The 26,534-nt window shown below is 38.4% G+C and overlaps 1 protein-coding gene across 1 annotated transcript in view; it reads right to left on the minus strand.

Moving 5' to 3' along the window:
* Window positions 1–10,712: 10,712 nt before the first annotated feature.
* The window catches only part of MRPS35 (mitochondrial ribosomal protein S35), a 55,635-nt gene continuing 39,813 nt past the window's right edge, over window positions 10,713–26,534 (minus strand). Inside the window, exon 8 of the mRNA XM_084628727.1 lies at window positions 10,713–12,940. Coding sequence (XP_084484853.1) covers window positions 12,671–12,940 — 270 coding nt within the window. The 3' untranslated portion in view covers window positions 10,713–12,670. The remainder of the gene's footprint in view (window positions 12,941–26,534) is intronic.

A 26,534-nucleotide genomic window follows, 5' to 3' on the forward strand; every position in this document is an offset into this window, starting at 1 on the left:
TGCCCTCTTGCACCACCTCAGACACACATTTCTTGTCCTTATCTGTGTGACCGGGGTCCCAGTGGGGGCCAGCTGTCGTCACTAAACTAGGGTGAACCCCAAAGAATGGGGTAGACAATCCCCAAAAAGCTGGTGGACATTCCAATACTTAGATTTACCAAGCCAGCATAAAATAGCTTCTTTATTACCTCACTGGTTACTCAGAAGTCCAAACAACACAGTTCCCTTAAAATGATCCAGCCTCAGGCCTCCATCTAGGTACCTAAGTCAAATATGACGATGTCTGAAAATCTTATTTCATCATATAAAAGAAAAGGTTCTACCAATCCCAAAGGATCGGACACATTGCCTTCCAGGTTAATGAATGTTTTAGATCTTACCCAAATGCATGCTACAGCCAATTCTTATTAACTAAACTAAAATTTATTAAAAAACAAAAGAGAGAGAGAGTATGGTTAAAAGATCAATATACATACAGACATAGAGTTCAATTAATTGCGATTCAGATTCATAGCAGAGATGGTGAGCTTTGTAGCTGCAAAGAGTTTTTTCAGATTTAGGTTATAGTCCAATGCCCAAATTTCATATTCAGGGCATACCAGCATAACTGGGACCTCAGTCTTGCGATTCAAACTTCCCCCGATGAAGCTTAAGCAGACCTAAGATGACTGAATCAGGACCCAAAGATCTTTTATACAATTTCATGTCCTCTTTGACAAGTTGGGAGTTCCTCCAGGAACAAAAGGTAATTAGGATGACTTGAAGGGAGGTCCATCACTGGTACTTAGCTATAGAATTAACATAAGGCAATTTGCTTGTTCCTCCACCATTCATAGATTATATGCTATACATTTCAAAGAGAGATGAAAACTGAGATATCCCATGTTTACAATTCATTTAAATGCTAGGATGTTCTTTTGATCTCTGAATTATAAGAATACAACATAGACAGAGACTGTTGATTATATTGTCAGCACTACTCATACACATGTAAGTACACAGAAACACAAACATTATCTCCCCACATGTCTTTTGAGGGTTATTTATTTTGCAGGATTTATTTATTTAACCCTTTCTAGCCATGCATCACAATCTGCAAAGCCTTTCACAATTTAGCCCCTCCCCATCCCTCCCCAAGCTATTACCCCCTCCTTCACTCTGTCAGTGAGGCCAACCTCAATTCTCTCCCCACTTCTTTCACAAGCACCCTTGTGCTTTCTCCCAGGCTGCCTCCTTCAAGTCTTTCCCCTCCTTCAAGTCTGTCCTCAAACTCTCATGCTCTGTATGGATGCTGAGAAATACAATCTTATAATGGCTAGGTAGGTGGCAAATTGTGATTACTGCTCATGATTGGGTAAGATTATTTGTGTTACTCCATGTCATCTACACTGTTTATGTCAGATCTTTTGGACTGTGAGCTCTTTGAGGAAGGGACAGTTACTATATGTTTGGATAGCATATACCACAATGGGGCTCTGAAATTGTAGGCCTTTAGAAACTTCCATGATATAAATTATAAATAATACATAAAAATAACACTTCCTGTTCTGCACTGTATACTCTATTCCTGTGGTTTTCAACCTCTTTTTATTTGCGGACCCCTAAAATATTTCAAATGGAGGTGCAGACCCCTTTGGAATCTTATACGTAGTTTGCAGATCCCTAGGGGTCCACAGACCACAGGTTTAAAGCCACTGCTCTATTCATTAGAATGGCCCTTCAATGCCCAGTGTATTTTTCAAACCAAGTTACTAGATCAGCAGGGTAGTAAGCTGCCACCTTACCTTACACAAGAAGTTTGGTTAATGAACTTAGGCAAATGCATTTTCACCAGTAACCTGGACTGTTCATCTTTTAAACTGGGTGATGTTTCAGAGTTCATCAATTTCTTTACTTTCTGTCAGAAGTAACTTGACCTGTTCTCTTGAACAAAGAGGTGTAAAAAGACACATAGGTTCAATTTGTGTTATTGTATTAAAATCATGTTCTTAAAGTAAAGTTTCTGTTCCCTATACTTGTATACTTGTGATAAGATACACTGACTAAAGTTTAATTAATGAGCTGATGAGCATTCAATGCCAAGTGCCTATGTCATTACAGCAGAAGAGGTCAGTGTGAAAGCTGAATATTAATTACTATTATATTCTAGTTTCCTAAATTCTAACAAGCCTGTAAAGACCTATGATTATGTATATAAGTCTATGTGCACAAATACTACAAAACTGATTAACATTAGATTAAAGATATCTAGAAGTACTATTTTGGAGGGAGGAGAGATTAAATCAGCTGAAATAATGCAACAAAAATTTCATCTTTTTCTCTCCCCTCCCCTCCCCCCTCCCAGCTAACCCTAACCTATTTATATTTTTAGAATTAAGTTTTGAGGCTTGTTCTGATTTTACTGATAAATTGGTAAGCTCTCCAAAGGAGTTAAAACATCGACATCCATGCCTACCTTGAACAAGATAACATCAATAATTGCACCCTCCCTGTGCCTCCTCCAGCTATCTCTATGATCAAAATGGAACAACAGATCCTGGTTCTGCACGTTGTACTTTTGAATTAAAGATGAAGGCGCACGTAATCAGTTTCATTTTTTTTTTAAATTAGGTTTCTGGCAAGTTCTGGTGATTCCTCTGATGGGCTACATTTAGATGCTATTACATTACAACATTACACATTACTATAACAACATACATTAAATGAATGAAATGGTCAGCCACATCCCCACAAATGATAAACAGTTGTGGTTTTTTGTTTTGTTTTTTTTTTTAACCACCAAAACCATTAACTAGTACTTTTCATCCTCTGAGCTCTTTACTAAACACATTAGTAAGCCAGATTCTGATGTCTGTTTATAGAAAAAAACAAACTTAAAAAATAAGGGAAAAACTCCTAATTTTAATCACTCAAAAGCAGCATTAAAAGCCTTCTTCGGTGTGCAAGATGAAAAGGGAATATCAGTAACGGGGAAAAAATAGCCATTGTGAGCTTTCTCCTTGGCCACCCATTACCATGTGAATAAACATTCAATTCAGTGTAATAATACAGAAATAGTTTATCCAACTTTTTCCTCGTAGTTTATCCTGACCATATGATTAGACAACAGCAAAATGCACCATTTGCTGCTAAAAGGTGGCTCAGCAAGAATTGTACCTTAAAGAATATTGTACCTTAAAGAACATTGTACTTTTGTGGGATTAAGTTTTAAGGTAGCCTAAACCTAAACCTGGATAAATACTTCTAAGAAAACTAGATCTGCACCTTTGGGATGCCCTTCTTCAGGCTGAATGCAGCCTTTCTTTCTTAAAGCTCTGTTTGTGTTCATAGTCTAGCCTCTGTAGCCCTCAGCCAGAAAGTAGGTGTTGTGTTACTTGAGAAAGTCGACGTTCCAAATAGCACAGACTTTATTTTACAGGATTTTGCAGCACAGATGTATGAATATACATTCCCCCTGAAATTAGTCCCTGTCCCTTTTCTTACAAGAATGGCCGCCATACCATCTCATGCTGTGATCTCTCCACCTAAGAAAGAACTGGCTTGACCAGAAGTAGGCAGGTTACCCAGTAGGTGACACTCTTCTCTACAAGTCAGTTTCTCCCAGTGCCCAAGCATGGTGATTGAGGGCGGGGTGTGGGGAACTAGATTGCAGAAGGTGGCATCTTTTGAATGAGAGTTAGAAATCTCATCTCTTTTTGCAGATATAGAACATTCATTCTGCTATCTTGGCCCAATTGTACTTTGGTAATGTCATCTTCTGCCTACCTTTAAAATTGCACTGTAGTTTCAATTGGCTAAACTATTACTGATTTCTTAGGTTATAGTTTTGCTGAGGACTGTTAAACAGTTGTCATGTTTAACCACAGAAGCAGATGCATTTTAGCATTAGCAATCCCTATATTCAGTTTGTAAAGTACTTTGGGAGCCTTTTGCATGACCATAAGTCATTGTTTCTTCCCCAGGTTTTATAGAAAAAGGATTGCAGAATATTTCTGCAATTTCCATGCATTTTGAGAGATTAGATTTATATATGTAAAAATTTGCAATAAGAAGTAACCAGCATAAGATTTGTACAAATGCCACAAAGTTGTAAACAACGTGATATCCTAATTTACTTTTGGTTTGCATCAGAATGCTCCATATATAATAGTTAACAATACTGAATAGAATGCATATTTATTTGCAGAGATAGGCTCCAGTTCAGCAAGGTACTTAACCACTTGGCTAAATTTAAGCACATGTGTAGCCTCTTAAAATTAGGCACATTCTTAAGAACCTTCCTGAGTTACGGCTACACTGAGCAAGCCCTTCTCCTATTCAATGAAATAAATAGTTAATGCAACATTAATATTGCATGGTTAAGCATGCAAAAGACAGGAAGTGTCAAAAGTTAAATTGAACATGGACACTTAAATCTGCCCATCAGATGTATAATAATACAGTTTGAATTGCATCTCAAATACATCACACATTTTAATGTAAAACAGCCACATTTTAGCATACTGTAATGCTTTCATTCTTGTATATTTTACACTAATTTTTAATTGTCAGGATATGTTTAATGACTTTTTAGATACTAAGGTCTCTTCTCAGTAAGGCAGTGATTCTCGTACAGAGATCCACAGAACACTTGCTGGTAGTTTGCAGAACTGGAAGGCCACATGGTGCTGACTTTCAGCTGTTTTATGGTACTCTCTTCATTGCAAATAGCCTATGAAAGCTGCTGCAATCAAGGAAGAGGAGCCAACATAGTTGCTTCCACTAGTAGCTCTTGCTACTTAGAAGAACTACCATCAGTGACTGGAACCACTATAACGTTGTTGTTGTTGTGTGGAGTAACTCCACTAGGAGAATAAATAAAAATCAAACACATAGAAAAGTGATACTGAAAAAGTAAGCAGTTGCTGTAATTGCAACAGGGATGATGTATGAATAAGAATATGTCTACACAAGAGCCTCTCTCTGTTAAGATATAATTTACAGAATTGTGTAGTTAGTAGTCTGAACCTCTGCCCTGAGGCATGCATTTTAATATTGCTGCCACTGTACTATATATTTTAAAGGATGATTAGTTTGTTTCCCCACCCCTTTGCAGACAGATATTTATATCTGGCCCCTGATCAGCTGTGTGATCTCAAAAACCTCTCTGTGCAATAGTTTACTCATTTCTAAACTGGTGATAGTGATACTTAACCTCCTTGCAAAGTGATGTATTACATACAGTCAAAAAGCACTATATATGTTATGGATTAATTTCTAGAAGTAGGGAGAAAGTATTATTTTGGGAGTGAAGATCTTGGAGTTGCCTCAGGATTCATATTTCAGTAGGGTCTTTCAGGCCTAAGTGGCAGACACAGGAGAAGTTTTGTGTAGGGGAAAGGAATATATAGAATGTAAGACCACTAAAAAAGGAAAATGTTTTTGGGACTACTTTCATACTTGTGGAGAGGATTTGTTTAGTGTTTTTTAATTACACAGGGTGGGGGATTATCGAAAAGAATGGCAGGCACATGAAGGAACAACAAAAGTTTCTCAGGTTCCTATTTGGGAACCTAGCTGAGGAAGTTGTGTTCTTAACGGCCAACTTTGCAACATCATGCTCAGAGATATGGCAAGAGGGGGAGTGGGAGTCAGACAGCTATTCTCCTAGATTAACTCCAGAGTTCTTTGTTACTGTGACACCCATAGGGCTACCATCGGTGCTTCCTGGCTGTATGTGTATAGCTGGCCACATTCTGGATCTCATGTATGGAGATGTTCCTCCCCTTGCTGAAGATCACATCATCACCTCATGTGGTCTGAAGTTAAGATGTACTAATCCAGTCAGGGCATGAGACTTAATTTAATAGTCTGTATAAGAAGAGCGGTGATACTGTACAGGCTACTGATGATTATGAGGAAATACCACAGTCAATCGTCTGCTATAATACAAAAATCTTTAGTCCATGACTCTTAATACAATAGCTCTGAACTGAGCTGTCCCTTACCTTCACCAAAAATGATCACAATGTGTTGCAATAAATGAAACAAGGAAATAGCTAGTACATTGATGCACAAAGTTCTTATCAGCGTCTGATTGCAACATCTAGACATTTTTTAAAGTAGCTCTGTGGGAGATACAGATAAGCTTAGCTTCCACCAAAGCACTGGCAAAATTATACAGAGGAACTGTTCCAACAGACGGATAGCTTGGATAATCTGAGTTGCCTCTACTGGATACAGAGCTGAGTTTCTCTCACTGCAAGGAATTTACAGTTTCTTTGTGAACACTGCATGGATTTGGAATCAACCATCTGTCCTGTCCCACAGCCACAATGTCTCAAAGGGACAAATACAGTGGGCTTTTTTTTGCTCAAGTTTCAGCTCATGACAAGCTGAAGTGGAAGTGTTAGGAGTGCTTTGGACCATGACCTGCACACTAGCCCTATATTACTGTTGGCTGATAAAGGCCAGCGCTGAGATAACAGGCCCGTTGTTGGTGAAGATAGTCAATGCCTCTTTGCCTGCCTGCAGGACGCCAGGAGTACTTTTCATGCCTTATTAAAGTTCGGATATTATTCCTACCCCCACCCTACATACGAGATGAAATTTAAAATATTAATATTTAAATCAAGAAACAGTTACCAGGTGAATATAGCTGGACCGCTTGGTAATAGGGACCATAACATAATTAAATTTAACATCCCTGTGGTGGGGAAAACATCACAGCAACCCAACACTGTAGCATTTAATTTCAGAAAGGGGAAGTACACAAAAATGAGGAGGTTCGTTAAACAGAAATTAAAAGGTACAGCAGCAAAAGTGAAATCTCTGCAAGCTGTATGGAAACTTTTAAGAGACACCATAATAGAGGCTCAACTTAAATGTATATCCCAAATTAAAAAACATAATAAGAGAACCAAAAAAGAGCCACCGTGGCTAAATAATAAAGTAAAAAGCAGTGAGAGGCAAAAAGGCATCCTTTAAAAGGTGGAAGTTATATCCTAATGAGGAAAATAGAAAGGAGCACAAACTCTGGCAAATGAAGTGTAAAAATATGATTGAGGAGGCCAAAAAAGAATTTGAAGAACAGCTAGCCAAAGACTCAAAAAGTAATAGCATTTTTTTCTTTTTTTAAGTACATAAGCAGGAAACCTACTAAATAACCACTGGGGCCACTGAACGATCAAGATGCTAAAGGAGCACTCAAGGATGATAAGGCCACTGCGGAGAAACTAAATGAATTCTTTGCATTGGTCTTCACGGTTGAGGATATGAGGGAGATTCCCAAACCTGAGCCATTCTTTTTAGGTGACAAATCTGAGGAACTGTCCCAGACTGAGGTCTCAGTAGAGGTGGTTTTGGAACAATTTGATAAACTAAACAGTAATAAGTCACCAGGACCAGATGGTATTCACCCAAGAGTTCTGAAGGAACTCAAATGTGAAATTGCAGGACTACTAACTGTTGTCCGTAACCTACCATTTAAATCAGCTTCTGTACTAAATGACTGGAGGATAGCTAATGTGACGTCAATTTTTAAAAATGGCTCCAGAGGAGACCCTGGCAATTACAGGCTGGTAAGCCTGACTTCAGTACCTGGCAAACTGGTTAAAACTATAGTAAAGAACAAAATTGTCAGACACATAGATGAACATAATTTGTTGGGGAATTGTCAACATGGTTTTTGTAAAGGGAAATTGTGCCTTACCAATTTACTAGAATTCTTTGAGGGGTCAACAAGCATGTGGACAAGGGGGATCCAGTGATATAGTGTATTTAGATTTTCAAAAAGGGATTTGACAAATCCCTCACCAAAGGCTCTTAAGCAAAGTAAGCTGTCATGGGATAAAAGGGAAGGTTCTCTCATGGATTAACTGGTTAAAAGATAGGAAACAAAGGGTAGGAATAAATGGTCAGTTTTCAGAATGGAGAGAGGTAAATGGTGGTGTCCCCCAGGGGTCTGCAGTAGGCCCAGTCCTATTCAACATATTCATAAATGATCTGGAAAAAGTAGTAAACAGTGAGGTGGCAAAATTTGCAGATGATACAAAACTACTCAAGATAGTTAAGTCCCAGGCAGGCTGCAAAGAGCTACAAAATGATCTCACAAAACTGGGTGACTGGGCAACACAATGGCAGATGAAATTCAATGTTGATAAATGCAAAGTAATGTACATTTGGAAAACATAATCCCACCTGTACATATAAAATGATGGTCTAAATTAGTTACCACCACTCAAGAAAGATCTTGGAGTCATTGTGGATAGTTCTCTGAAAACATCCACTCAATGTGCAGTCAAAAAAGCAAACAGAATGTTGGGAAGCATTAAGAAAGGAATAGATAATAAGACAGAAAATAGCTTATTGCCTCTATATAAATCCATTGTACGCTCACATCTTGAATACTGCGTGCAGATGTGTTTACCCTATCTCAAAAAAGATATATTGGACTTGGAAAAGGTTCAGAAAAGGGAAACAAAAATGATTAGGGGTATGGAATGGCTGCTGTATGAGGAGAGATTAATAAGACTGGGACTTTTCAGCTTGCAAAAGAGATGACTAAGGGGGGATATGATAGAGGTCTATATCATCATGACTGGTGTGGAGAAAGTAAACAAGCGTTATTTACTCTCTCATAAAACAAGAACTAGGGGCCACCAAATGAAATTAATAGGCAGCAGGTTTAAAACAAAAGGAAGTATTTTTTCACACAATGCACAGTCAACCTGTGGAACTCCTTGCCAGAGGATGTTGTGAAGACCAAGACTATAACAGGGTTAAAAAAAGAAATAGATACATTCATGGAGGATAGGTCCCTCAATGGCTATTAGCTAGGATGGGTAGGGATGGTGTCCCAAGCCTGTTTGCCAGAAGCTGGGAATGGGTGACAGGGGATGGATCACTTGATGATTACCTGTTCTGTTCATTCCCTCTGGGGCACCTGGCATTGGCCACTGTCAGAAGACAGGTTACTGGGCTAGATGGACCTTTGGTCTGACCCAGTAGGGCCATTCTTATGTTATGTGACCGATGTATCTAGTCATAAGTAACATGGAAACAGTTTAATTCTAGCATAAAAATGTAGGTATGTAAGGTTCAGAGTAATAGTGCATTTGCAGTAGGATCCATTAATAAAGCACCACTGACAGGGATGCAGTAAGCCACTCTATGGACCTGCACATTTATTACTACTGTTATACTCCATGAGCAAGATGTTGTTTAAGTACAGGGCCCTGTCTTTCATGGACTGAGGCCTACAAAAATAATATAGTAGTAGATGCTTAAGATTGATTTAAGGTTATGAAAGTGCATGTTATACATTAGACAACTTAATCATATTACAGCAGCCACCTAGGAGCACCAGCTGAGGTCAGGGATCCATTGCGCTACATACGGTATGAACACATAGTAATGGACTGCTCCTCCCTCACAAAATCTTATAAGCTAAATTAGAAGAGACAGAATGAGAGGGGAGACAGAGAAAGGTAGAGAGACTTGCCCAAGACTAAACAGCAAGTCAGTGACAGAGCCAGAGATATAACCCATGGCTCCCGGGACCTAATCTAATGCCTCACTCACTGGGTCACAAAAGCTCTGTACTGTAATGCATAATCGCAAGAAGTAGTAGTTAAAGTTACATATGCAACTTTGGATTTGGTATTGTTTTGATGTAAGAGCTTAATGGTGCATTAATACTTTTACATGTAAATTTCCTGTTTTCTTTTTTAAAAAAAAGAGAAAAGAGCAAGGTTTGATCCTCAGCACCTTGGAGCTCTAACTTGCAAAAAAGTTACAAAGTCAAAAGCCCAATTGTTGTAACTAGAACCATTCAGCTGCCACAGAAAACAATTATCTCTGATTAAGGACACCCAAATCTAGATGCCCTCGCTCGAGGAGGATCAATTTTCACCCTGCTCTGGGTTACGAGAAACATTTGAGAAGTGAATCCAAGCTAGATATAGGTACTTCACATAGACTCAAGTTTCATGGATTTTGCATTTCCTATACATTTTGTAGCATACTCGTTAGGTGTGGCATTAATGATACAAAAACTACTTCAGATTTTAAAATATTAATGTAGTCAAATGAAAATGAATTTCCTATGCACTCCATTGAAGACTATTTCCATGTCAAAGTTGTTACTTTCAAATTTCAGCAGTTTCATCTGGACATATTTTGTGCAGGTCATAATTAGTAAAGTTTATGGGGGGGTAAGAGATTAATTGCATTCATTTGTACAGAGGAATAGAACTCAGGACCTCCTGTTGCCCATTTATGTGTGCACAAGGACATTTTGATGGGAAAAAGCAACAGAAGCAAGAATAAGAACCTTATCAGATTCTAAGCATCTCAAAACACGTAGAAAGTTAATCAAGTCAGTCTACAGTGATTCTGCAGACTAGCCACTCCATTTTGCAGCTAAATTAGGTGGGCATCAGTTCCTAGGTCTAAAAATCCCTCCTGTACACATTGAAAAGAAATTTCCTCTGGCGTAAGGCTAGGCACTAATCTAGAATTCATAGCATTTTCCAAGTCAAATTGCAGCTTTCAATTCTCCAGTGATTTCTGCTCCATAGCTTTTCAAAAAAAAGTAACAGTATATTTATGTATATAAACACATACACACACACACTTACACTTTTATTCCCACTCAAAACCAAACATTCAAAAACAGCTGAACCATTTTTCCCCCTTGACACTTTCAAATAAAATTCACCTTGGTGCAGAGCTGAAAGGAGGGAATGTTTAATGCAAAAAGGTAAAGGATTGCAAAGTTCTGACAGTCTGAATATATGAGTTTACTAAGCAAACATTTTCAATCTTAACTATAACAGTTACCAAAGCTATATTACTATTTTATGTGCACAAGAGGTAGTTATTCCCGGATGAAAAACTGTGTTCTACTAGACAGAACCCATTTGACAATGCCACTCCTTTTACAAAGGGAATATACATTCCAATCTCAAAGGCTACATGTAGATGACAGAAGCTGGAGTACCCATAAGCCATGCAGAATGGCTCCAACAGAGTCCTAAACAGATGCCCAAGAGTCACTTCCCTCCATTCCCCCAGTTCTGGTGCCTATGCTCTTACGTTGCATCTTTTCTTCTTAAGCAGCTGTGGCTGGGGAGCAGAACATTGTGACTAATGGTAAGCTTATTTAACCTTTTGTAGAATCTTTAATTCTGACAAAAAGCCACCCAAGTGAAAGGGAAATATTTTTGTAACATGAATGCCTAATTTTGCTGATACTAGTAATTGTATTTTTACTGTCATAGGATCTTAACCTCCTGAGTTTTTGAAGCTCACTTCTCTTTTTCTTTTAAAAAGAAGTTCTCTTTTCACATTTTTTAGCATTCAGAACTATTTTTGATAATTGCTGAGTGCTAAAATTACCAACTACTTTCAGGTTTTCAGACCAGTTCTGCTCAAAGAGCAAATTACCAAAAGGTAACAACCATCTATATAATTCCTTCCTTCACTCATGGTGACAAGTTGGAACCTAGATGAATTTTCTGCACCATTAGTCATGTATTTACTCATGAGACACAATTTAACACCCTTTCTGTATTAAGAGCAGGTCATATCCTTTTAAAATAATTAATTTAAGTTCCCATCATCTGTCACCCAAACTGTTTTTGTTCCTGTAATATGACATACAATTCTTACTTATTCCACATATTTATTGTGCAGATGTATGTGTATACTTTTATTTTGCATCCTTTCAGCTACTATTTAACCTTTCCCTCCCTTCTAGATGGTCCACTACTCCATCCATTTTCTATTCTGGGGTCTTAACTTTATCCTGTTCCCCTTCTTTCAGAGATATACATGTCTATCTAAGGTACTTATGTGACCCTCATTACACGCCTCACAATCTCCAGTGCAGTTATCCTCCCAACTGCCCGCCAAGGTTGGAGGTAATGTTACCTTCATCTGGAAAAATGAAGGCAGAGAGAGACTAAGAGTAAAATTTTCAAATGCATACTAAGGGTATGTCTACACAGCAACTAGACACCCATGGCTGGGGTTTGCAGGGCTCTTTCATGGCTGTATAGACTTCTGGGCTCAGGCTGGAGCCCAGGCCCTGCCAGCCATGGGTTTTTCTTTGCTGTGTAGACATACCCTGTGTGCCCCATTCTCAGAAATGACTTAGGCACACAGGATCCTAAGTCTCATTGAAATTCAATGGAACTTTGCCTCCTAAGTCAAATGGGTGCTTTTGAAAAATCTTACCCTATGTGATTTACCCAGGATACACAGAAGTCTGTGGTACAGCAAGGAATTAAATCAGGGCCTCCTAAATCCCAGGCTAGAACAGTGGAACAGAATGCTTAAGCCCATAAATACTCAGAAGGCTTCCCAGAAAAGACTTGAGACAAATTTTATTTATAGAGGTAAGGAATGATACTGGCAGACAGTGATTTTGTCATTGATAAGAAAATTCAATTGTATGGAAACATATGAAGTTTGTTGCTAACCCTTTTTGAATCTCTATTCACTCTAAATTCCATTCAAGGTTTTTGAAATTTTAAAATTTTATTAATATTCCAAGACTTGTTTTGCTGAAGGTCCAGAAAGTCATGGATAACTGCATTCACAATTTCCTACAAAGTACTATTAGCATACATTATCTTTGTATATTGACACAAGATCAGAGATGTGCATGGAATGTCAATTTTCACTGTCATGCTTGTAAATTCAGTAATTTCATCACAGATTCCTTGTACTGCAAAATGTTGTTTTCTGTCTCTCCATTTTTAAGTACAACTACAGAGGTTTTGTAATTCTCAACCATCTCAGAGCCAAGCAGCTCTTCCCTAGTTACTTCAGTGATTTTCTCTGCAGCTCTTATTCGAAGAAGCGTGTCCAAAGCATTCTTCTGAGAGGGGCTATTTTCCCAGATATACTCCTCCATGTCTGCTTCAGTCTTCTCGTTTTCCCACATTTCAGTTTTCTGAAAGAAAACAGACATCACCTTAAAAATGTCAGTACTGAATACTGAAGTAACAATCTGGAAAAATCTGAACTATCACCCCTCTCCCACAAAAAATTGTTTAAGATTTTTGTCTTGGATGAAGTTCACCCAGTGTAGCGTCTATGCAAAAGACCCTCAACAGAGCTTAAGTGAAATTTAAGAGGTGAACAGGCTTTGTGTTTGACCTCTGTGCAGGGTGAATTTAACTCTGCGATTAAAGTTCAAATGCTATTATAAATATAAGCCTGGAAATCTATTTCAAATCTGTACCATTTGGTAAAATTACAGTAATCTGGAGAGAAAAAGCTGGCAGAAGCAATAATTAGTTTTTCAGTTATGTAAAGTTACTGATTACAGTTCAAACTCCGAGAGGGGAAAAAAAGCCCAAATCCTCCAAAATGTTATTTTAAAATAATGGTCCAAATTCCACTGTCAACACTGGAGTAGCTCTGTATTTACACCATTATTACCAACATTGGAATCTGACCCAAAGTTTGTGAAATGAAAGGAAGTTTTCCCTTCATTACGTTGGAAGTTGGTACACCAGCCATTAGATTATCTGGATCAATAGGGCTTCCTTTTGGTGGCTCCAATTTGTGTAGTCAGACTAAGTCAAGTCACCAGATTTTTTTTTCTCATTCCACACCAAATTGGACTCTACCTCAACACCTTCAGGACACATCGTCGTGCAAAGGATCACAATTCAATTCTCTTATGTATTTAGTCTAAAGAACTTGGTTAATCATCAGAAAACAACACAGCATCCATCCATATAACGACCACGTGGTTTTAGATTGTGTTTTGAAAGTAGTAGTAGTGACATGCAGGTTGTCACTCTAAACTCCTGATACGCTGTATTTAATCTTTTCCTTTTACGATCAAATTCCTTGAGTTGAATGACCATTCATACTGGTGAAAAATGAAATCATATTTCACTGAGGTTTGGCTTTTGAGTCACAAAGACAGGATGCTTAGGTTCTTCCACCACTAGGTTGAAAGATTAGGAGTGGATAAATGGATCCAAAATGTAAAGGGAGGAGGGACCTGAAGACTTTCCAATGCTGTTGGATTGGTATTGACCTTCAGAGCTACAGCCATGGAAGTTACCTTCAGTACTTTCCTGATTTGTCTCACCTCCTATGCACTCAGAGAAGCAGATGAGCTGGAAGACTGAGACTCCCACCAACCAAAGCCCAGAAGAAGAGACTGTGTGTTGCAGGCATTTCCATGGCTGTAGCCTCTCTCTGCGGAGAGAGATCCTGTCACCTGTCCTGAGAAGGCACAAGGTGAGTGTGCTGAAGGAATCCATATGCTTCTACAATGGGGGCATTTTTTGCTCTTTCATTCTGTGTTGTCCACAAAGAGACAAAAAGAATCGGCCTTGGGGAGAGCCAGAAGACAAATCAAGGATCTTCACATGAAGCAGCCTGAAGGGGAGCCCAGCTAGGTGGGGGAAAAACATTCAAGTTTAGTGATTGGAAAACCTGCTTTCTTACGAAGGAAGCCAATGGGTCCAAAACAGTGGTTTTCAACGCAGGTCACTTGTGGCCTAATCAGCATATTTTATATATATGACTGTGTGTGGATGTGGCCCACATAACACAGAGAACTACACATGAGAATCACTGGTCCAGAACAATTGGGTAGGACTTAGACAATATTACCCCAGAGATTCAAGCTTTGGCAATTGCTAGCTAATATCTTTGTAGCAATACACCCTGAGCTCTGATCTAATCAGATAAGAAATTAAATGAAATGGGTTGGTGGTGTGTACTTATACAGAAGACAGCTCTCCTCAGTGCTAAGGAACTGATTTATTTATGACTTGGGGAAAGAGCACTGCCTACCAAGTTACCTCAGCTTTCTGCAGCTCAGAAATTGCTGTGATCCTGTCTCATTTCAAGTTTTTTGTTTTCTGCATCACTGTCTGTAAACATTTGGGAGTAGGTGTACTCCTGGCAAGCAGACAGCGTGTCCAGAAGGTTTTCTTATACTGTAGCCCCTCATTTTGCTTCACTGACTGCGCAAGAGATGAGTCAAATGGTGTGCCATGTAAAGTGGCATTCTTATGTAATTACTATAATGTAAACTTCATCTAGGTCACACCATCACATTGTTTTAAATAGGTGAACATCACAACTTATGTTATTTTCATTTTGCTAAACATTTATCACAACATATAATGAGACCACAACTGAGAAAAGCAATGAAACCATTTTGAACCTTTCGTTTTTAATGTTATGTTTTTGTGGCATTTAATGCTGAGGAAATCACTTCTGAAGAAAGATATTTCTGTGGAAGTAAGTTAAAACAAGCACTCTACTAAAACCTTTACATCATACGTCCTTAATGAAATCCCTTAACAGGCAACTTTTCACTAATCCTCCAGCTTTGCTAGCCATGATTAAGTTGCAGTAGCAACAAACAAATGTAAAACTCAAATAAATCTGGCAAAAGATTTTTTTAAGTCTGTTACCTAGCCAACAATTATGTTCTATACAAAACATAATTCTTAATAATGGCTAGTATTATGAAAGCCAAACTTTTTTACATTTCGAACATATGGATCCAACTCATGCCTTTGTGCTTGAGCCTGAATACCCACATTTACAAATGCTTTAAGTGTTGCACCCAGAATAAGGGTCAATGGAAGCTCTTTCTTTTAAAATCCACAAGTCCAAATGTTGTTAAATCAGAAACACAGATTAACATCACGAAAAGTCTCAAGTGACTGACATTTAAAGAACCTGGGCACAATGCAAAGCAGAAATAAAAACCTTATTCAGCCATTAAAGACGGAAAAATTAGTACTGTAATCTGCACCTGCAGAGCACCAGTAAACAAATGGTTACAATGAAGCATTCTCTGTGTGCATCATGAGATTTTTCAGCCAATATTAACACTTACACTTTTAAAAAATAAACTTTATTAATAAAACGTTAACACTTATACAGTCTTAAAAGTTAGCGAAGTTATCACCCTTCTTTTCAGACCAGTTACTTATCATTGCACACTGGCTCTCCAAAGCCGTTTGTCCAGTTCAGAAAGAATTAAAAAAAACAAAACAAAAACAATAACCTCTCACAGGGATAGGGTTTCTCAAAAGTAAAGGAATGAGTGTTGCACCTGGTCAGTCCTGGACCAAACTCTCGTTATTTGCCAGTCATGTCCTAGGTTCAACAAAAGATCATTGTGAGGCCTCTGAACACCTTTAAGTTCCAGCAGAGGTAATAAAAACTAATTATGGTCATTACATTTATCTCTTCAGGAAAATCCTTCTCTGTGCACATTAACTGATGCGATTTCAAAGATGAATGTTGATAAACAGATTAACACAGCTTTTCTCTCTTGAACAGTGCAATGCAAAGGGATTTTAAAATAAACCAATGAAATTGTAAAGTATTACTAGTTTGAAAGCTTTGCAAACAGGTTGGAGTGTCAAAGTAATTCTTAAAATAAAACTGACTTCTTCTAGGGATGGGTTATGGGTGTGATTTCAAAATATGTTCCTCTGCTCTGTTCTGTTCAAAGAAGCCAGAATTGTTTGCTGAAATGTTGGTGGCCATCCTTCAAAATGAAATGTTATCCTAGCATACATAGATCCAGAAGTAAATCAACCAGCAAACTGAACAGAAACTAGATTTTTGCAGGCTGATTGTATTAAGTAAACTTAAAGACCCTTTCAACCAGAAGATTTACTGCATGAGTAAAAAAAAAAAAAATGAATCTGGAATTACACTTCCACCTGATAACACATGAGGGTAATCAAACCCATATGTGAACTCACTAATAGGAATGCTACAACAAAACATTGATGGCTCAGTTTAAAGGGTTATAAAGTGTGCCAATGAGACAGTGATGCAAAACCCAACTACCTCAATATGAAGTCTTAACTCAGAATGGTAGCTGCACATTTCTTCTCCTGAAAAATTAAATATTTGAGTGAAGGATGCAGTGAGAGCTTGAACTTCGAATAAAGTTGTGACAGTTGGAATATTTAAACTGTGTGTGTCTACCATTTTTCTGGAATCACTGCTGTATCAGGTTAAAAACCTTAAATATATGCTTCCCCGAGAAGATGGACTGAAATGGGTGCTCTTTCAAACACATATAGTTGCCAAGAAGCATTAGCCAGACCCACCCAAAGGTGCATTCACCGGATAGTGCAACTGATTCTCCAGTAAACACTTCCAATGAAATCTATAGAACATTTTTCTTTTAATAAGTTCAGAAAATGTCTGAAATAGAGACTACAAATGAGATTTGGGGAATTTTTGCACTCCACGAGAACAGATGATGAGACTATTTTTTAAATGCCATAATGAGAATGAAGATGTGTTACTGTGCAAATCTTTTATATCAATTGTGAACCTCCCAAAATAGGGGCTTATGACTGAATTGCTGACAAAGCCTTAATATTAAAAACTGGATAAAGACAGTATTAAAAAGCCTCATTATAAAATAACGCTATAAACCTACAAAAATGAATGATTTTTAATCACTCAAGACATTTAAATCAGATTTTTCTTGGCTTTTCTTCCAGTTTAGCAAGTTGGCTGCTGTAGTCATACCCAGGATTAAGGTTGCCAAATCTTCTGATGTGTCTTTTTAGAAAAGTTAAATAGCTAAAATATTTTAAAAGCCATTGTAAGTGGCACACAGAAAAATTAAAGGCAATTAGAAATACTTAGGAACTCACGTTAGTCAATTTTCCTGTCAACAGCCTGAATAGTTAACACATTAATCAGAGATTTAATGCTGTTCAACAAAAATGCAAGTATTTTTAGTAGTTTTTTTTTTTACAAACCTGAAAATGGAAGTTTAATCTGAAGATGCCCTGGAATGAGTAAACCTGTTTCTTTCTACTATGTTGAAATAGAATACATTTTAGCTACTTCATGGACCTGCCTCACAAATTTACAAGTAGAAATAAAGAGCAACGATTGGAACATACTAACTCAGTTGAGCACCTCAAAAAACTGTCAAAACTATTTACATACCCATCACCGTGCATGTACTATATCCTTAAACTGCACCTACAAGTTCTTAGCTAGCAACTTGAAAGATAAGTTTACATGTAAAAACACTTAATAGGCAAAAATATACTTAAAAACATCTCTGTCTGACAGAATTCACTACGTTAACTGGAAATGCTGCTCTAGGGAACTTACTCTATCTAGCCTTGAAGGTGAGCGTCAAAGCAAAAGATATGTATAGCACAGAAATCTTGCTTTAAGTTTTAAAATCAAAGCATACTTGTCAAATGTCACATCTGAAGCACATTTGCCCCAGTGTCACTTTTACCCATGTCAACTGAAATGTCACTACATGGAATCAGAGATACAAACAATGAGTGAAGTTTCCCCTTCAGCTCCCTCTCCTCCCAGGTGCTAGAGATCACTCAAGAGATTCTGAACAAGAGGCTTCCACCCATCACTCACTTTGTGCCTCTCTGAAGAACAGTGGGAACGAATAGGTGGCTAGAATTGTTGTGTCCTGGTCCTCAACTGTTTACTTCCTGGGGGTGGGAAAATGTGTTGTCATGGTACGTGAGAGAGCACCACAGAAGTTATAAAGAAATTCAACAGCAGAAGCGTGGAGATGGGAGACGGGATCATTGCAGGAAGAGGGCAAATTAAAAGCGGAAAAAGAATAAGCCAGGTGGTAGCAAAGAGACAAGGATGAAGAAGAAACTAGTATCTTTGTCTCAGAAGAACAAGGCAGGTTGTAAAGCAGGAAGGATGATATTATAACTAGCGACAACTCCTGGGTTCCATGCCCAGCGCTGCTACTGACTTACTAAGCGACACTATTACCTCTATCCCTCAATTTGGCCATCTGTACAATGGAGATAATATTGATCGTGGGATAGAAGTACCTGAACTTTTTTGCATCTTTAGGTTGTGGAAAGGGCATCTGAAAGGTTTAAGTCCAAACAAAGGTTTTCAGAAAGCAAAGATCTTATGGAGACTAGAGAACGGGTGAGATAATGACATTACAAAAAACTGAAAGCTAAAAGGAATATTTTAAGGAGGCTTTAAAATTTTGGGGTTTTTGCTCAATACCTATACCTAATAAACACTTGGGAGAAAGGATGTCTTTGAAGATCAACCTCCCCAGTCTTTCATCTAACATGAGACCCTGCACCATATATTTGAGACCCTTTCCCTCCCCAAAATTCTCCAGCAGATCCAGAAAAGATAAGATTTGACACTGAAGATATTTCTAAGGGAATGGTAAAACAGCAAATGGAGCATATATATTATATATATTTTTTAATTTAAAATATTTTAGACCACCTGTAACTTAGTTTCTATTTTTGCTTGAAGTTCACTTTTAGACGAGACATGCCGACACAGTATTCCACTGGAACACATGGAAACAATGCATGGTTTGGAATGTACAGGGATTCACCCCAAAAGAAGCTGTGTGTTCACTAGTAAGAGGTGTGTCCTTGAGTTCACTAATATTTTACCTTGTGTTAAGACAAGGCAGTGTGCAATTTTCAAACAAATTAACATGTCAGCTAGTTTAACTCCACCTGCTAATCTGTATGAAAACTACAAACTACCTTGTCTTCACTAGGATTTTACCACAAGTTTGTGAACGCAAGATAACACCACACCTTTTCTCCTAGTACAGCCTTTGAGATAAGTGCTTGAACCCTAGCCTGCATAGTTTCACAGCACAGACCCACAAAGACACCCATTCAAGTGATTTGTTGTATGTAGGCTTGCTTAGGTTATTTCAAATTCCTCCCCCCCCCCCAGGGCAACTGCTAAATAGAACTCCATTGTGTGATGCTGGCAGACCAGGTACCAGCTCATGCCAAGGCCCAAGGCCTCTCTGAACACTGACAAATGCAGAGTTGGAAACCGGTCTGGCTTATCTGTGGGTTAGTATAGTTAAAACATACGTTAGGGTTATAAGAATGTGCTTAGTGTTTAGATTTTATGGAATGCTTGTAGGATGTGCATGTATTAATCCTACTTCTAATATATGTATCCAATGGTATAAAATTATATTGAGTGTTTGCATTGTCAACCTCTGTAATTGTAAAAAGAAAAGGAGGACTTGTGGCACCTTAGAGCCTAACCAATTTATTTGAGCATAAGCTTTCATAAGCTACAGCTCACTTCATCGGATGCATTAGTACACATTAGGATTCATAAGTATGCATCCGATGAAGTGAGCTGTAGCTTATGAAAGCTTATGCTCAAATAAATTGGTTAGGCTCTAAGGTGCCACAAGTACTCCTTTTCTTTTTGCGAATACAGACTAACACAGCTGCTACTCTGAACTCTGTAACTGTGTAACTCACCAAAGAGGAAAAGAAGCTTTAATTAGGGTAAAGTGCTCATCCTGCACACAGGATGGCTCACTGAAGCAAATAAGGCATTGTGTAGCATCAAAGCACAGAGACTTTGGTGATGGCATTCCTAATTCCATCAAGGAAAAGGGAAATCTGCACACGAACTCATCCCATCCCCTTGGAATCTGGGGTGAAGAGAATAAAAATATCCCTGACAAGGAGAAACTTGGTCTCTGGACTCTGAGGCGTAAAGTTTACTAAATATAAGCAAGAGACCCCTCTGTTGCTTGAAACCATGGAGCTGCTGCAGCAAAAGTCAGACAAGTCACAGCTTTCGTGAATTTTTGTTTATTACTTGTGACCTGTCCATGACTTTTACTAAAAATAACCATGACAAAAGCTTAGCTTTAATCATAAGCCATTCAGCAGTTAAAATTAAATATTTTAGTTGTAATGTATACACTGCACCAGTAAATGTACTGTAGCATATTTTGTAAAAGTAATACCTTAGAAAGTACAGATTACTATATATCAATGTGTTTGAGTAGTACAGGGAGGAATCCTTTATTGGACGGATTATAAAGCACTAATTACATGAGCAATTTTCTATTGTATTCTTACAAAGTCCCAAGAAAGTAAGGAGTAGGTGCACAATACACATTGTTCAGGAAAAAAGAAAACACATTGCACACATGCAGGTTTAACTCCTAAACCTTTCAACTACTGCTGCAATCAAGGTATTGCAAGGAAAAGCTGGAAAAGCTCCAGCAACTGGTATTCACTTGGTCTCCAATAATTTCCACTTAAAAGTTTAATTTGGGATTGAATTACACACAGATTTAGACCAATTCAACTAGACTGCTTTAAGAACCAATTTAGATAAATCAATCCAATCTCCTAACATGAACATATATAAATTTAAAAGTGTTTTTAGCTTTGCCGATGCGCGCACGCACACACACACACACAGAGTGTCTGTCTCTCTCTCATACACACACTCTGCACAGCTTAGAGGGAACACAGGACGTTTTTCGTATGTCGAAACTGTAAGGGTAGTTAAGCACTTAAATTACTTAGGGAAATGGTGGAATCTCCAGCATTGGACGTTTTTAAGAAAAGGTTAGCCAAACACCTGTCAGGGATGGTCTAGATAAAATGTAGTCCTGCCTCAGTGCAGGAGACTGGACAGTCCTATATTTCTAGGATTCTATGCTTCCAATCTTTTTTGTTGCCTTTTACTGACTTTTTTTATTTCTGCTACATAGAAGAGGCAGAGAGGAGCTCAGAAATGAGCACAATATTTTAAGAGACAAGGTGTGTGAGGTAATATCTTTTATTGGACCAACCTCTGTTGGTGAGAGAGACACACTTTTATTGGGGGCACTAAACTACGTGGGTGACACTAGACAATCAATATGTTCTAGATTAGAATGAACTCACACAGGAGAAGGATAAAAGACGAACACCATATCACCAGTGGCTGAACAATTTTCACAAAGCAATCACTTCATATCTGATCTATCAGTCCTCATGCTCAAAGGAAACCTGGACAACACTTTCAAAAGATGAACCTGGAAGCTCAAATTCATAACTGTGTCACATTAAAAATCATGGTCTTAATAAAGACACTGGATTTATCCCTTATTACAATAATCTGTAACCCACTTACCCCCCCTCCCTTTTGTCCTATGACTACAGGCGTGTTAATAGGCCACTTCACCTTGAATAAAGAAAAGGAGTACTTGTGGCACCTTAGAGACTACCAAATTTATTTGAGCATAAGCTTTCGTGAGCTACAGCTCACTTCATCAGCATCCGATGAAGTGAGCTGTAGCTCACGAAAGCTTATGCTCAAATAAATTTGGTAGTCTCTAAGGTGCCACAAGTACTCCTTTTCCTTTTGCGAATACAGACGAACACGGCTGCTACTCTGGAACTTCACCTTGAATGATTCCTTAGAGTATGTGTTAGCTGCTTATGCCAACCCATTTATTCAATCTTTAGCTGTGACATTTAGGACCTTTTCCAGACCTGACAAAGTCCTCTGTATAACTCAAAAGCCTGTCTCTCTCATCAACAGCAGTCAGCCCAATAAAATATTATCTCACCCACCTCGTCTCTCTACTATACTAGGACCAACAAATAAGTCAACTAATTTTTCCGGTTAACTGTTCCTCCTCTTTTCCGGATCATTAATATTAAGCAGAGATCCTTACAACATTACTTATTAACCATGTTCCATCTTGAAAATGGATTTTTTATTTCTACTTTGTTTCCTGTTTCCAATCCACAACATAACTTTAAATCTCAATGATTATTCCTACGTAAATGAGAAAGATCGGTTTATGCCTCCTTTAACCACTTGATGGCAGCAAACGATCATTCTTTTGACGCACTAATAAATTTTTTTTCTTCGTGCTATTATACTTGCATTCATCCAAAATTAATATAAGGATCACTACATGCCTATTATAATTACTGCTTTGTGCACCGCTATCAACAGTAAGACAGAGACACACTTCATTAAAGTTCTCTCAATGCTGCCCTTTTTGTTTGGCCATGTAGGCCATGTCCACCACAGGCCCTTTCCTGGGAACAATCTGCAAAGCCAAGACACAAAACACAAGGAACAGAGTCTAGACCATCCAGACTGGGAACAGACCAAGACTTTAGTAAACTTTCTCCCGACCAACCCAAACATTACAGCATCAAATAGGGAGTACAGTAGAACAAAGCACAAGGTCATTCAGGCATTGGTTAAAAAATTTCAGTGCATATGAACAGCAAACTGGCTGTTCAGACAGCTACTACATGGTGTGTAAAAATTAATAATGTACAAGTATTAACTCAATTACTGATTAAGATGAAAAAAGCTGCAAAATATAAAATGTTAAGCATTACTATATATTTTCAAAATACTATAATCTACGTTTTAAAGTTTGTATGTTGGAAATTGTCTCCAAAATGTCATCACTTTTGGTGACAAAACATGAAAGGCTGCCTTCCTCAAACTCCTGTGCACAGGCTTATATGGCAGAAAGTTTGCTATGGAAAGCTAAAGCGTAGCGCATCTATCTTTAAATCTCACCACAATGCATGACCATCAGCATAACAAGGATATCAAAGCTAACCAATTAAGATGACCTCAGATTTTCCAAGGTCACTGATGCAATGAAGAAGTTCACAGATTGGGAGTACTGTATCCTGGTTTTTGTTTGTTCTGTGAGCAGCACTGCAGAGCCAGTCAAGGCTGTTTGGGGGATCGTGTGCATTTTCAAACTTCATCATGTTTTATTTTTTAAATGCACACTTAGCTTTCAGTTTCCTGGCTAACATCTAGGCCTCTGAGAAAAGCATAGTATTAATCTGAAGAGGGATTGTATAGAAAAAAGGAAAACAAAAAACTCACTGAGACTCCAATGTCGTCTCAATGTCTCCATATCAAATTGAATAAAAGAAAAAAATGGTCAGGATTGCAAACAACCTGGAATCTAAAAGTTAATATGGGCATCTGCCTTCTTATGCATCTTCACTAGCACTAAAGAGGCTGTAAACAAATTAAGTTCTGCATTGGAGCTCCGCAACCCCATTAGCCATCCTACAATTTAGACAGGTGTGACCAGGGACATAATATATCTTGTAGACAATTACTGGTGAAGCTGCATGAGGAAAAAAAAAATCCAACTTGGTTTCAAGATGGCAAGGCTGGCAGTTTGACTTGTGAATTGAGAAAGTTTGACACAGTGGACGTCAAACTCCTCTCTGTTGTATGCAGTGTAGTTGTAGCTGTATTGGTCCCAAGTCCAGTGACCCGAAGAAGAGTTCTATGTGGTTCAAAAGCTTGCATCTCTCACCATCACTAACTGGTCAAATAAAAGATTACTTCACCTACCTTGTCTTTCAAAAATCCTCTGACAGGCAGTCACTTTACTGGGTATAATCATATTAAGTAAGGCTACAAATATCAATTAACTGCACCTAAATTTAAAAAAATATATACAATTGCACAGTCACATGATCTAGTGAAGTTTGCTCTTCCCTTCCTTGTGTGGCTATTTCCCTCCCACCCCCCAGTTCTGCCCCCAGCACCATACTGCCTTACAAATTAATCACATTTATTATCAGCCCACTGATGTGCTGCCAATATTTTAAACAGGTTCCCACAGAAAATGTTTCACTTAACCTGCGATTAGAGGATGGATGAAGGATTAGAGGATTTATTACTTTGTTTTCCCATTTAAACAAATGGAATTAAAAGAAATATAACCCAGGAAGGAAGGAAACAACACAGTTGGCAAATGAACATAAATGAAATATGATGGAAATGCTTACACTTTAATAAAGAGAAATCTATCAAATATAGGAGAGTAAGAAGTGTTCAACTTCAGTAATTTGAAAAGGGACGGGGATGACATTTTTCCATAGGATATAATTTACAAAAGTACCTATGGGATTTAGGAGCTTAAATCCCATAGACTTTCAACGAGACAGGGTCCTAAGTACATAATTCTCTTTTGAAAATTGTACCGAAGACTTTAGGGAATCCAGGCATATCTTTCTCCAGGGGTTTCACCCAGCCCCCAACCGATATCTAATATTTGGGGCAATCAGGTACATTCCAAAGAGAACCGGAGCCCCTCCGATTAAAAAGTCTTCATATGCCAAGGATGGGTTAGCATTATACTGTGTGGGAATGAATGCCAGACACAGGGAAATCATCCTAATTCTCCCTTCAAAATGGTTGTGGAAACTTAAACTTCACACTTTGCCCCATACTTACAGATTCTCCCAGGGAAACATACACTTGGGTAAACTTGGGGCCCAATCCTGGAAAAAGTGCTGAGTGTCCTCAGCGTCCTTAGGAGTTTGCAGGATCAAACTGTTTCTGGGATCAGCAGGTAGGAAGTCACTTTCAACTATGCCGACATAGTGGCTTCAAGTAAAACCATAAAACGTGTGAGAAGTGTTTCTAAACCTTCTTTGGGTTACCTCATCTGCTCACATGGCTCCAACTACCCACCTTTACACCAGTGACTCTCAAATCTACTTTTCCCACTCCTGACTGGTCTCCATGTGTCTAATGCCTCATCTCAGCCCATCTCTCCAGCCCCTCTTTCTAGATATACCTCACTGACAAAAACTTAACAGGGCAGAAGGTGAATTCCTGATCTTTCCTCTCAAGGTCTCATCTTCACCCCATTCTCAGTCACTGTTGAAACGACAAGATGATTGTTGTGATTCATTCACGCTCATTATCTAGGTGGTAGTCAGACTTCTTCCTCACGCCACACATCCAATCACAGTTTCTTCCTCCATAGCATTTCCAAAATCTGACCTTTGCACACTCTCCAGTGTTAAAGACTACCTATTGCTTTATTTTTCATCTGGAGTAGTGCAACCTTTTCCTTTCTGGTCCCCCTCATTCACATTGCCTATCTACTGTCCATTCAAAAAAGTAGCTACTAAGATCATTGTCCTTCCACATTATTTTGACCACAACAATAACACACTCTGATTTTCTCCACTGGCTTCACTGCACCAAGTGGAGTCTTCTTTTGCTTGCTCTTCAAGCGCTTCCCAATTCTGACCCTTCCTGTCTGTTCATCTCAATATATCAACCCCACTCCACTCCACTAATTCTAGTCTCATCTGAGTATTTATCAGCTGCTCCCACAGTTTTCTCCATGTCTTCAATGCTGCCTGTTATACACAGAACACGCTCACTGAATTAATTCACACAAACATTTCTACCTCCAACGATTGACTGGTTCGGTGTCAATCAGGGATCGCTGATATTTGTTTATAATTAGATAAAAATTAACCCAGTAAACACAGACACGCAAAGAAACTTCATATTAAGCAATACCTTATCTATGCAACTGTTACTTTATTGGTTACTCCTGCCTTCGCCTTCCCTTTTAGTTTGTCACTGACTTGTTGCACATATAGATTGTGAACAGATCAGGGCAGCGACTGTCACTGGCTATTTTTACAGTATCCATCACAATGGAGACCCAATTCTGACTGGACCCTTCAAGTGCTACTGCAATATCTATAAAATCAGAGTTCCACTACTAGAGGACCTGGTCCTTGGATTGAAACCTCAGTTAGAAAGGAAGAAATACGCCTCAAGACCAAACTTGGACCTGGAAGGCAATCTTTGGGGAAAAAAAGTAAATGAGTTTTCTGCAAAGAGTGATCCACAGGGGATTTTTTTAAAAACCAAACAACCCAGAATTAACTATGTGTGTATTACTTAGG

The sequence above is a fragment of the Lepidochelys olivacea genome, assembly GCF_965140295.1.
Source record: "Lepidochelys olivacea isolate rLepOli2 genome assembly, chromosome: 1".
Classification (NCBI taxonomy): Eukaryota; Metazoa; Chordata; order Testudines; family Cheloniidae; genus Lepidochelys; species Lepidochelys olivacea.